The sequence below is a fragment of the Pungitius pungitius genome, chromosome 6, assembly GCF_949316345.1.
Source record: "Pungitius pungitius chromosome 6, fPunPun2.1, whole genome shotgun sequence".
NCBI classification, from domain to species: domain Eukaryota; kingdom Metazoa; phylum Chordata; class Actinopteri; order Perciformes; family Gasterosteidae; genus Pungitius; species Pungitius pungitius.
In genome coordinates, this window is record NC_084905.1 from 17,980,168 (window position 1) to 17,993,585 (window position 13,418).

At 47.0% G+C, this 13,418-nt stretch overlaps 1 protein-coding gene across 1 annotated transcript in view; it reads left to right on the plus strand.

The window, feature by feature from the left end:
* The window catches only part of LOC119196348 (PDZ domain-containing RING finger protein 4-like), a 37,597-nt gene that overhangs the window by 13,165 nt on the left and 11,014 nt on the right, over positions 1-13,418 (plus strand). The window contains exons 2-3 of the mRNA XM_037451944.2: positions 8,520-8,773; positions 11,077-11,179. Of these exons, the coding sequence (XP_037307841.2) occupies positions 8,520-8,773; positions 11,077-11,179 (357 nt within the window). The remainder of the gene's footprint in view (positions 1-8,519; positions 8,774-11,076; positions 11,180-13,418) is intronic.

A 13,418-nucleotide genomic window follows, 5' to 3' on the forward strand; every position in this document is an offset into this window, starting at 1 on the left:
GACCACTGTTGCATTAATGTATCCTCCATCAAGAGCCCGGTAATGTTACAGCTCATTTACCGTGCACAGCCTCGGGTCATGTGAATACGTCCTGACGGGTTGGATGTTCATTACATTTCGGGAAACAGACGTTGTTTTGCTGCCTTCTTCTTTTAGAGGTTACGAGATCTCTGCTGTTGGACAGCAATGGGAGGACGTTTCTGCGGCGCCTGCAGCGCTCTGATGCAATTTAAGGGACCATTATACTCTGTGACAAAGATTAATTTGATCATTTCTGCCTTCACTTGTCACTGTTAACTTTCTTAAGGTGTTTTAAAATAATGGGAATGTGTGGAACGGGACAGAGACCTGACCTCGGGCTAAACTTATTTACGCCATATCCCGGAGCCAATATTAGCAATATACTAGAACTCAACTGAGCATTTGTTAGACTGACGTGCCTCCTCTTCTGGATATAGGATCGAAATGAGATAAAGGAGTCGTCTAGTGTTTCACTGTGATGTTTTCCCTTCATGAAAGTTCCTTGTCGCCTACGGAGGTCTGAGTCAGAGGTCTATTTCTTCATTCTGGTTTCATAAAGGGTTGAGATTTGACAGACGCCACGATTTAAGCGGCAGGTTCAAGGAGTGTCGACAAATGGAATCAAGTGTTCAACGGAATTCAAAGCTAATAAAGTCATTGATTAAAATGTCCTAATTAGGTTCAGATGTGGTCTTTGTTTAGTAGTTGAGTCATTTAAGTGAAGTGCCTTTGTCTCGATTTACTGTACTTGTATTTGCCACCAGGAGACTGACTTGAATGTCATTTATGGTTAATTGGTTGTGGCCCGATCTCTGCTCTTGTTTAGCCCAACGTGAGTGACGGATTCCATGTGTCTCACAGGTACAGGATTTGGGATAAAGTTTACAGGAGCATTATTTCTGCCTCCACCGTTGCCGCTGTGTAATGAGGACACAGCAGGAAGCACTGAATTGCCTCCAATTTCCTCCCACTTCCCTCACTTTTTTTTGTTCTGTTATTGACTCGGGGGACCTGACAAGGAGAGAGACTCGAGTGGGTCGAGGGGAAAAACCCAACACATCGACCTCCCCTAACCTGACCTTTCGCTGCGCCGCGAACAGCGCGGCGGGGGAGCCTTCAGGCGGATTGATTACACTCACGATCACTCTCCGAAGATAATGTCCTGCCTTTTAATCATGCTTTGTGCCGCTGCTTCTTTACAAGGATGAGATTATCATCAGCAACTTCATCACTGTCTCGTTGTAAATGCCGTCCTAATTGGACAGCACTGCTATCCGTTGGAGGCTTTGATCTTATTTACTGCCGTCTGATTCACTTTTGGATGGCTACAAGTCGCCCTGCACATCACAGCATCCCTTTCTGAGAACTACGTTCAATATTATCGCGGCCGGAGTGTCGATTGTTGGTCGTTATGCGAGACGATTGCTCGGCGGGACCTCTAAGACGACTCGCAATGGAGAAGTTGGCGCCATTCGCAGTGTGTTAGCCTGGTCCCTGTGGTGATCGAGTACTCTCGAGTCAACGAGTCCAAGTGTTCGAAGGGGGGGAGTGTTGAAAAACTGCAGCTTCAGGCTCAATGCACTCACAATCAAACATGTGCAAAAAATGAATGAGTTGCTGGAATGACCTCTTGTGTCCTTCAGCAGAAAGACTAGAATGGGAGATTGTAGTTTAGGCTCCATCTTCTCACAGTGAATGGCTAACAGGCAGATCAGTGGACAGCTGAGGGGGTCCTCAGTGACCCCTTCAAACTCTTTATGTGTAACATTTGCATTGTCGAAGCTCCTCGAGCCGCCGTCTGACCTCTACTCTCATTTTCGGCCTCTCAGACACAAAGAGCGAGCGGCCGAGGGGGGCGAGACGGGGCGGTCCGAACGAGACGCCTTTGTTGTGATCACGAGTGCGTCTGGCCTTATGTAAATAGTGCTTATCCGGTGTTAATTGCCTCGGCTGCCAGAATGAGCGTATTAAAAAAAAAACGCGAATGGAACAATTTACTGCTTTGGAAATTCTCCCCAGACCACGGTGAATAAGACCAGCCCTGCGCTTGTAGGCTTCGCTGGTGCCATCTGCTACCTGTGTCATCGCGTCTGCACTCTAAAACCGAATGGGATACAGCAGGGTTTATTTAAAGGATGAATCTGGTTCATTACAACTTGGGTTTTATTTTTCCAGCTTTTACTATCTGTCTCTTTATTATCAACATTGCAAGTCAAGTTAATTGCTAAACAACAGGCAAACAACCAAGGAGAACATCAAATAGACCTGAACTGTCAATTGCAAAGTTTTATTATATGCAACATTTCCCTTTGCAATAAGGGGTTGTAACCGGCATGTCACGTGCCACCACTGAATAATATGAGGAAAATCAGTAGTGACAGTCGACATTCTGGGACGTGCAGCTACTTGCTGGGAGTGAGACGATGAGATTGATGTGAACCTGCAGTCAGCAGCACCTCTTGACCCAAGCGGAGAAGAAAAATCATCCTACCAGCTTCTCTGTAGCAAAAAAAACAACCGTGAACGTAGTGTTGATCTTCTCATCAAACTCGTGCTGCAGTCACGGTGATTTTTGTTGCTGATGAAAATGATGGGAATGACTAAAAATCCGAGCGTTGACGTAGAAGTGAGAGAAAATGAGGAAAGAGCAGTGGATGCTCGTTTTGTGTGTTGAGTGTAGAAAAAAAAAACCCTCCCCCAATAAACCCCTTTATTTACCGTACGTCCTTTCTACTTAGAGGATTTCCATGAAAGCACCCACTTGATTTTCTTCAGTCGGCATATGGACTGCATCATTACTCCTGACAACATCCTTTCACACCAGCAAGGCCATTTTGCTGATCTGCACAGTACACTGCAACCCCCCACCATCCCTTACCACCACCCCCCCCCAACCAATTACCAGTTATCGCCGAGGAGGAGGAGGCTGTTCATCCATTAGTTATTCATCCACCTCCAAGTGCCGCTTTTACTCTAATTCGATTTTCTCACCCCATTTTACATTAAAACTCAATCCCAGATAGCAAGATCTAAGAAGTTAAGCACAGAGATTAACTGCACATCTCTAAATCTCTTTAACAAATATACTTTGCATGTACCATTAACCTTGGGCGAGCCGATTCATTTAGCACCCAGTTTCCCTCACCAGTCCCAAATCATGTAATAGCAGAATTTCCTAATCCAGTCGAAATAGGACGCAATTATCTCACATTCACATTTTATAATCTGTTAAGGATGAGGTTTAGAGTGTCATAATTTCATGGGAAAGTGAACCAAAGCAGAGAAGGAGGCTATTGGGGAAATAATGACAAAAAAGGCAAAGCCCAATGTGAAATATTTACCCAACAGTCTCATGCGTACAACACTGAGTACCACTGGATGCTTGTGAGTCTTTGTTTTCCTGCATGTTTGAGTATCTGATGCCCTGCGGAAGCTGATGCAGGTTTAACTAGCAGCTTTTAATGAATGCAATATCAGTGACCCACGATCAGTTTTTATCAAAGTTCCTTTAAAATGGAGATAAACTGTGTTATTAGGTGATGTGTCACTGCCCACAACACAGCACAACGAAGGAAGCGGAGGACGTGGCAGTGGTGACATTGAGTGGTGGAAGAGCTCATCATCCTCTCTCCCTTCGTCCAGTTGTCCTTGCAATAAAAAAAATTAAAATAAAAAAAAAGGCGGACCATGAAGTGGCCAGAAGGAGCTGATGAACTTAGAGCGGGCCGCGCAGTAAAGGGAGTACTCCTTCCAAGATTGGTGCTCAGAGAAGAAAATTGGCAGAATTTATCAAATGTTCTGTGGACATAAAACCTCAGCAGCAGAGTGTAATGCCTTTAATGTGAAAAGTAACCCAGGGGGGGCACGTGGAGTGTGTTTTATGTGGTTGGGGGGGGGGGGGGGGGGGGGGGGGTTAAAGGAGGCCTGCACATTGGGTCATGTAAAGATGGTGAGGGGATTGTCAGATTTCCCCAGTGCTTGAGTCGCTCAGACAGGAGTGATTTATGCCCACATAAGGGCTGCATTGTAGTGGACCTCAGCCTGTATTTTATTCTGACACTTATTATTGAAATGAGGCATTTGGGCTTAAAGAGGAACCCAGCCGTTTTCTCACAGAGAGGATCTCCTGAAAACTAAGCCTTCCAGCATTTGCACTGAGGTCAGAGAGTATTTAATTCCACGTCTCCACACGACGCTCCCATTCTCACTCAATAATTTGCCTCACTTCAAGAGGCAAATTTATTTCCTTCACCGGTTTAAAAGACGGAATTTCAACACATCGATACTGATTGAGTTCCCCTGGTCCTCCCCCTCCTGCCCCTTTGTCTGCTCTCTGCCTGTCCCGCTCGCCCTTGTGTCACCTGTCTTCTGTTGTCTCGCGAATCGAGGCATCAAATACTCCCCCCCCCCCTCAAAAAAAAACCAATGTGAAAGCTCAGCTTGGCAAAAAGACAGCTGGCCTGGCTCTGCTAGAGACATTAGCGCTTCTCTGTTATCATTGAGGGGCAAAAATTTGGGTCATTCCAGAATCCCAAAAATTCGATTGCCCCCCCCACAGCAGCTCCCACCTGCCTCCGTCTCTCACTCAGCGTGGGTTGACCTCATAATCGAGCATCCCATCAGCCTTCAGTTCAGGAGTAGCAGCCCCTGTTATCCGGCCACGCTCTCCAACGCTGACAGGTTGCTTTCCCCCCGAAAAGACGAGGAGAGAGAGAGAGAGAGAGAGCAGCCGGGCGATCGACGTCTGTAAGCGTTAACGCCCCTGGGGCCTGGATGACCTACATGTTACACTTCCTCCATCTGCCTGCGCACACTTAACGCCCCGCGGGCCGCCACTCGGACCGGCAGGTGACGGCACGCGGGAGCCACGCGGCCTCCGTGCAGCGGAGGACTTCGCCGCGTGTGCAGATGTTGAGCGCAACGCGCAAGGTTACTACGCAGCACACTCGCTGGTTAAATGGCCTCCGATGTGCTCTCTGAAAGCCTGGTTTGTTTTCCCTTCGCGAACGACCTTCATTCAATTCTGAGCGTTTCCAGTCAGAGGGCACGAGTGAAGGCGCCGAACTCCATGAATTGGAAAAAAAACCCGAAAACATTTCATTAGGATTCAAACGTGACAAACCATAAAGCAACGTATGCAGTTCATTTGAAGGCGTAAAACAGCTAATGAACTATCAGAGTCTACTGCCGGCGGCTGCTGCTGCTGCTGCCGCTTCTTCTCGCAGGAGAAGCGGCATCAATCACTTCCGCCAGTGATCCCCCCCCCCCCCCCCTCCTGCAAGCTGCCGGCAGTGTCTTTCGCCTCCCCCCCGCCACCGAAGTGGTCCCTCAGCAGAAGATGCATCAGCTGTGGCTGGAGATGACGTCTTAACAGATAAACTGGACCCACTTTACTGCCGCCGTCGCTACATTCTGCCCCTTCGGCCTTATGAGATATTGATGGGAGACATCAGTCGATGAGACAAAAGGCCCTGATAAAGGAGCCGCCCGAGGAGTCCGGCTAAGCTGCTCGCCGTTTGTCTTTTCTTTTTTCTTTTTTTTTTTGGTCCTCGTTCCTGGAGGACGCTCTACAAGATGGGACACGCATGAGGGAGCCTTCGGGATTGTGCCCTGCTGCAGGCAACTACAGGCTGGTAGTCGTACCAACAGTGACTCGTGCCGGCGAAGCTTCCAAGTGAGTCTTGTTTGTGGAGCTCAGCGGCTCAGAGAAGCTTTAACGTGACGTGTGACATTTGGCCGAAGCGCACAAGCGCAGACTTTTTGAATGTCTTTGCAAATACGGGACTGTGCCCACGGAGGAAAAGAAGAGAGAAAGAGGCTTCGGGCTTTTCGCTACACTCCGCTAAGCTGGTTTTCTGCATTTGTTGAGGGAAGGCTGGCGGTCGTCTCCGGGGGGGGGGGCGGATTTGGAGTGAAAACACATTTTATCTCCTGGCCGTAGCTGCTGCACATCCACGTGCAAACAGCCAGCTTATGTGTCCTGTTCTGTCCAACTTCCCCCTTTTTTCCCCAGCATCACCTGGCCCAGTTGCACAATTAAACGCTCCCTCGTGAATATTGACAGTTTTTTTTTTTTTTTGGGTTCCAAACCGATGAGATTTTCCATGAGGACTCATGTGCGTACCGAACAGTTTTTGGCCTTGTATCCCTTGCAGCGCTGCATTGGACTTGATAAACACAACAGCTGCTAAATAATTTGTTGCAAACAGATTTTGTTTACCAGCAAGTGTTCATGAATGAGGATGTATTTGCATACTTTGCACGCACACTCTGAAGAGGACGGCTGAAGGCTGGTGGGCCAACATCAGAATGTGTGAGAGGAAACTTTTAGGAGGCTTCAGCTTGTGCGGCGTGTCACAGGGAGGGAACGTGCGGAAGGAGTGGCATTTGAATTCAACACAATTTGGGGGCTACTTATACGCAATGAGCCATTTGCAAATACGACTCCCCCTGAAATTCTGCTGCCACCTCGGGTCTCTTTGGACACACTAGCCGGCGGATGGATGCACTTTGCAGAGCGACATCTCGAGGACTCCGAGACTGAGACCGAGGGCATCTAAGAAACCCCATCCCATCTGTCAGATTACACCGCAGATCCCCCCCCCCCCCCCCCCCTCCACACAGCCGCGTTTGGCTGCAACGACGTCAGCCGAGGAGACACCGCGAGAGGACTGCGGAGTCCCTCACGCACGTGGCTGATGCTAGTTTATATGCTCGCGTTGATTGGGGATTACTTGTTCCATCTGGCTCTCAAAAAAAACAAACCATTTAAGAGAATAAAACACAGCACCGCGTCTCTTCTTTCTCCTGACATGTTTCCTTTGGTTTCGTTGTGGTCATGTGGGTAAGGCTGGACTCAGACAGGGTGCAGTAGTAGAGAGGGAGAGCTGGAAAATGTGATCATTTATTTTCAGGACTGTCATTTGCCATGGGCCGCCTCATTTGTCTGCTCCAACTCCTTTGTTTCCACCGGGCTCCCTGTTCCAGGATTGGACAAAAGAAGGAAAATAAAACAAAGAGAGAGAGAGAGTCTGAGGAGCTATATAAACTAATTATTACATTGTAATGTATTCTTATAGTGCTCCATGTTTTTTTAATACATTACTTAACTCTAATGTACATGCTGCTGCCTTTTAATACCTGCCGACTGGGGAGAAGATTGGAATTAAAGCCGGTTTGGAGTGCGAGGGATGAGTGAGGCTGCGTAGCTGCACTTTTCCTCTAAATGGCAGTGCGGTTGCATCGGAGTGGTGACGGCCCACTTTGTCTCCGGGGTTGATTAATGCGATATCGCTGCAAACAAAGGTCGCATCCGAATGCAGGGAAGCGTGCCAGAGCACCAAGGACCTACGGGATTTGTTTAATGGTGAGGAGAACAAGGTGTTTGTTGTTGTAACTCTGCCTTTGAGGAATTAAGGTAAATTGTTGGAATCCAAGAAACAAGACCGATATGTTTTCATGAAAGAAGACATTCAAATCAATTCTTTAATGCTGCTTAAAACATGACGAGACATTTTTAAGAATGGACTCGTAGTATGTGCACAAGTGAAGAGTAGGTGGAGGAACATCTGGGGTTGAAAATGAACGCTCTCTCTAGTTGCCCCATTTCAAAACTAAATACAAAATGCAAGTGTAATCATGCAGTTTACGTGTTATAACCTCAGGTCTCAGCGTTTATACCAAAGCGCGCCATCCAAGGTGTTCCACCATCATGGTTTCTCTTCCAGAGACATCGCTGGTGTTAAACGAAGCAATTATTTTCCTTATATGTGCCGGCTGTGGTGCAAATGGGTTTCAGTCTGTGAGAAAATTCAGTTCAATTTGGAAAGATGAGGTTGAAGATGGCCTGAACCACAAGCTATTTGGGCTTTGAAACTAACATTCAGATATTGTTGCATCAAACTGATTTGATGTGAACGCATTCCAATCTTGTGTTCATTCCGCAAACAAATCTATGAGATTTGTCCAATATGGATTGACACGGCCGTAGAAGCAATGCGGCGAATTGGCTCGAACGTGTTCGTTGAACAGTTTGTTGCATATTCATTCGGAGACTATGCAGATCTTTTGTAGAGTTTCCCAGTAAAAGAAGTTGGAGGTGGATTGTCTTGGCGACAAGTTCTGTATGAATATGTGCTAATAAGAGGAGGCACCTGTGTAGCAACGAGACAAAGGAGCTGGAACCCAGAGTCCATGAAGACTAACGCACGTACATGTGGGGGTGTAGGCCCAAAGGCGGCATTCTATTGAATTCCTTCATTTATTTCTCCCCCCCCCCCGACTTGCAGCTTTTTCTCGGGTTAAAAAGCGTGAATTTAAGTCCTTTTTAAAGCTTTATCTAGTTTTCCCTCATTGGCTTTCAGTTTAACGTCACTCGGCTCCACTCTGGTTATCCGGCTGTGCATTCGGCTGTGCACACAACGTTTCTATAGCAACCATCAACATGAATAAAACGCGCCAATATATAATATTTACCTATAATATCCTGCCCTCTGAAGGTGAACGGGAAGGAGTTGTCCAAGTCCAGCCATGAGGAGACTGCGGAGACCTTTCGCGCCGCCAAGGACACCGTCGTGGTGCAGGTCATCAGGCGGACCCCCGGCGGCCGCCCCCACGGCCCCCCTCAGGAAATCCACGTGGTGGATGTGTGCACTCAAACGGACATCACCTTCGAACACATCATGGCGCTGGCAAAGCTCCGGCCCTCCACCCCTCCTGTGCCCGACGTCTGTCCCTTCCTGCTCTCCGACAGGTGCGTGCAATCCTTTTCGGCTTCGTTTGGCGTCTTTTTACAACCGGGCCCTTCGATTGGTGCAACTTAAAAAAAAAAAAAAAAAAGGTATCCCAAAAGTTCTCGGGTCCACCTTCCCAAATAGAAGAATAAACAAACTGGGCTGTTGAATTCCCAAATAAATGACCCTCCACTACTTTGCAATATGAATCCAAATACAATAATGTAATAGTATAATAGTAATGTATTCAGGAATCACATTTTTGTGTTGTGTGGAGCTGCATCTCAGTGGTGTTCAGCGGTGTCAGTATCCACCTGATGCAATTCATGAACTCTGTGACATCCAAACGAAAACTGGTGATTGAATTGAATTGTTTTCTATATCGATGTGAATTCTTGAGCGTGTTCAGATGAAAGCATACGTGTGTGCACAAAGGCTCACATATGGGTGGTCAAACTAATGTGACTTGTTAATTACGATTCAAAACAACAATTATAGTTTGGGAAAGATCAGTGATTTGATATAATTGAACACATTCTTATTTAATATAATTACAAATTCATTATGCTCAGTGCCTCCAGAGTGTGTTGTGTTGTCCTTGTTTCGACTTTGCCTGGGACTTGATGTAATTAAGAGGACGGGGGCTTAGTGAGACACGATGTTGGGCTGTGAAGCAGAAATATCAGTTTTCGCAGGATTAGCATTTCGAAAATGCAACGCGTCTGTAAAATATAGATGCATCGCCTAACCATCCGTATAGTCCGACCAATATAGATTTAATCGATGAATGAGCCTCTGAATGTCTTCTCAGCAATATGACAAACACAATAAGGGGCTTTTAGGGGCTAATTGGACCCAGTTAACCGTTGGTAAAGAGGTGCACGTGTTCAGTTCACTCGCCCTTTAAATGTTTCGTTTTCCTACAATCTACACCCACTCCCTACTGTTACTTTGATCACATCTCATCAGGATGCTGGGAAATACAATACCACAAAGACGTGTTTTTATTGTTTATGTGGGAGGAAGCCATAAAAATATGATCTCGAGCGTTTTTAAGCAGCAGCGAGAGGTTTTTCTTTGAGAACAACAAAGAGGAACAGGGTTCATTATTTTCCTCCTCTGGCCTCATAGTTTATGTTCTGTTCATCTCGAAGGAGGAGTAAACTGAGAACAAGGAAAGTTTAGCATGAAGGAGTATCTGGGTTTCTCCCCTTGGGAATGTAGAAATGAGACGATGGCAATGCAGGAGCTTTCATAGCACAGGAACAGGGGAGTCAGGACGGTCTCCACAATCACACCGATATTGAATTCCTCATGCATCACGTTGCCATTTGTTGCTGTAGACTTGCTTTGATTATTCCTTGCCTAGACGATCATTATCAAAACCATAAAACAGGATTATTGTCAGTGTCACACGCTCGATTTGAACTACTGCCTACATGACCCCATGATCAAAATCATTGCCGCACCTACGTGTGTCTCACACAATATCACCACACAATCCCCCACGGGGGCCTTCTTGCCATAATTGGAGCTGCTCGGCGTATCCATTTTGACTCGTTTGGAGGTTTTACAAGGCGATTAAAGCCGACGGGCTAATAAAACGCGGAGCGACACGCGCCTCGTGCGCTCACAGGTTACTCGCAACCTCCGCCCGAGCCCAGATGTAATCAACGCGTCCCATAAAAACTCACATTTTTCTCAACTCCTCATCCGAGATCAGGCGCAACATCCAGTATCCAGCAGGTTTCATATGGTCGTGACGGGTGTTCGTCACTCCCATTTTCTTTGAGGCTGGATTGTAAATGACGAAGCGTGTTCCTCGCGCCTCCTGCCAAATGTTTGTCATGTGTGTTATGCATCAAAGAGTCAGACAGCTCCTGAACACATCACTTAACATGTTCCTGAAGTTTTTCTCCACCTTTTATCATCTCCTGTTGGGCCCTCACAAAGCCGTTTTTTGTTCAGTGACTCGGGGAAGCTTAATAGAATTACACTTATACAATGAGAGAGAGAGGGAAGGGGGGGGGAGGGTGGTCTGTCAAGAGGCGGCTGCAGATGATGTGGATGTGCCCGTTATTAACAAGGGGCTGTATTTTTATCGCACACACACACACACACGCACTCCAGTGTCACTGAAAGCTCTCGACAAAGCCTTTCTTCTCCCGATTGCGGCGGAGACAAAAGGCGAGGGAATCCTGCCACTTAGAGCCACTGAAGTCATTTAGAAAAGTGACGCCCGTTAACCTCCTCTTTCTACCCCACTCCTCGTTTGTCTTTCCCTCTGTTCCCCCCCCCCCCCTCCCCTCCTCCCCCCTGACAGCTGTCATTCCCTTCATACAACGGAGCAGGATTACTATGAAGGGACGGGCTACCTGTCCCCTGTTGCAGCCGACGGAGACAGAGCGGAGGAGTTTGAGTATGAGGTAGGAATCACACTGGTTTACTGAAACCACACTGAAGATGGAAAGTGTGTGGCCCTTTACGTGGTGTGTGTGTGTGTGTGTGCACCAGAAGGCGCTGTAAAAGTTCATGGACGTATCATAAATAAAAGCCGTAGTGGCTGCAGGGATCCGGGTTCAGGTCACAAAGCAGTGGTGGCCCATGTGTATTGTAACAAAAAAAAGTGCAAATGTAAAGTCCTGAAAACTGCGCCGGTGTGGAAAAAGGCAAACACACATGTGACCTCCACATGGACACACACACACACACACACACACGCCCTTAAAACTCCATATCTAATGATGCTTAGCAAACGGTCCCAAACAGCGATTGATGTGTTTTTTTACCTTTTTGTCTACGAGGCAAAAAGAGGAAAGCGACGTTGTTACCCGAGACCCGCTAATTGTTTTCACAACTCTGGAAGACAAAAAAAAAAAAAAGCCTCCGACGGCGAGCGCGTGCTCGATCGCGTCCAATTAAAGGGAGGCGCGTGCGACACGAGAAGAAGACGACGGGAACACATTCCGTTGCCTCGGCGTCTCTGGTGTGTGTCACAGTGTTGCAGCAGGAGCAGCTGGGTAGGTGATGCTTCTCAGGATGTCGATCCCTGACACATACAGACGGATACATCCTGATGAACAGATCCATGCGTTACGGCATGAGATAAACAGGCTTTTGTGTCCCCCCCCTCTTCGGTTCCCGCGTTCTTCATTTCCGAGTCGCCGGGGTGCGAGCAGGTGTCGCGATGATTGATGATTGCTCCGCCCTCCCTCATCATATTTGCGTCATTTGGATTGGTTCTGGGTGCTTCCACTCACTGGGCTTAAGCGGTTTCTTTACATCCCTGAGATTTGTGCCCCCACTTGAATCCCGGCGTCGAACCGGAAAACAAATATAATAAATTAAAGCATTTTTGCGAGGAACAAATCCTATTATTTTTTTTAACGCTTTGTGGCCCGCACAGTTTCTCTTTTATTTCATGCTCTGTGGGTTAAATATCAAGCTAATGTGGCCCTGCTCAGTGTAAGTCAACTCCAAAAGCTGCAGGGAGGATGTAGACGAAAGCTGCAAAGCCACTTTCAGAGCCGACCTGATCCCCCCCCCTCCACTCCCCGCCGAAGGAGAATAAAGGAGACGTGTCCTTTTTTTTTCTTTAAATCACTCTTTGTTGAGCTGTAAAGTTGGCCATCACATCGCAGAGAATCCATCTGAATCCAATCCACCGGGACGGTGATGTTCGTGTTTTGGGTAAACAACACGTGAGAGTCCAGGAGCACACGGGTTGACGATGTGCACAATGCCACCCCGAAGGCATCACACATTCATGGCATCCTGTATATCTTGATATTTGGAAGCTGTTTTAGGCCTGTGATGATTCTCAATTTTAATAATTCCAGCCACATGATACACCACTATTTTTTTTTATTAGACTCTCAGCCAGAGCAGGGAGCTGTTTTCAGCTAAACGGGTTTGCCTCCTGTAGAGCACCAAAGCACATCCGACCCAGTTAGAAACCATGAACAGTCGAGCATTTAGCAGTTAAAGAGGCAGATATGTAGCTATTTACCGCTTGTGCGGTCTTTCCTAAAAATGGATGCAGGGTCGCCGACGGCGTTCTAGGGAGAGTGATTAAAAATGTAACTGTCGCACAAGATTAGAGGAACTCCGTGTTGCTCGATCCTGTGCACCGGTGCAGCAACATAAAATGAGTTGACTGGATTTTTGCAAGAGCACACAGGCCGTCGTTTCAATGGAGCCGAGTGAAAGGAAGCAACACGTTGGCTTCCCGAAGCAATTAAATCCATCCAAATCCAAAGCGACAACCCGACACATCTGTAAAGTTTCACAGCAGAACGTTAAAACTTCCTGTGGAAGTTTCTAGCTACATAACAGACGATGACAATGAGACTGAATTGATTTAAAATAGGTTTCGTGTCGGTCAAGTGTCATTAGCAGGTTTTACGTGGACTTTGTGTAAATCACTCTAATTTCATAACATATGCCTATTTTATTTCAACAGTCTTTAATTCTGTACAGTGTACGTTCAATAGAGACGTTTCCAAGTGCATGTCCCTCAGCACTCTGTCTCTATCTCCAAAAGCTCTTTGAAATGAGTCCTACTTCGCTTAGGAAGCCGGGCGAGGAGCCGAATCTCAGTTAATTTAATTGAATTCTGTAGAAAAGGTGATGGGGAATGTCTCTGCCACTCCGAAAAACGGACCA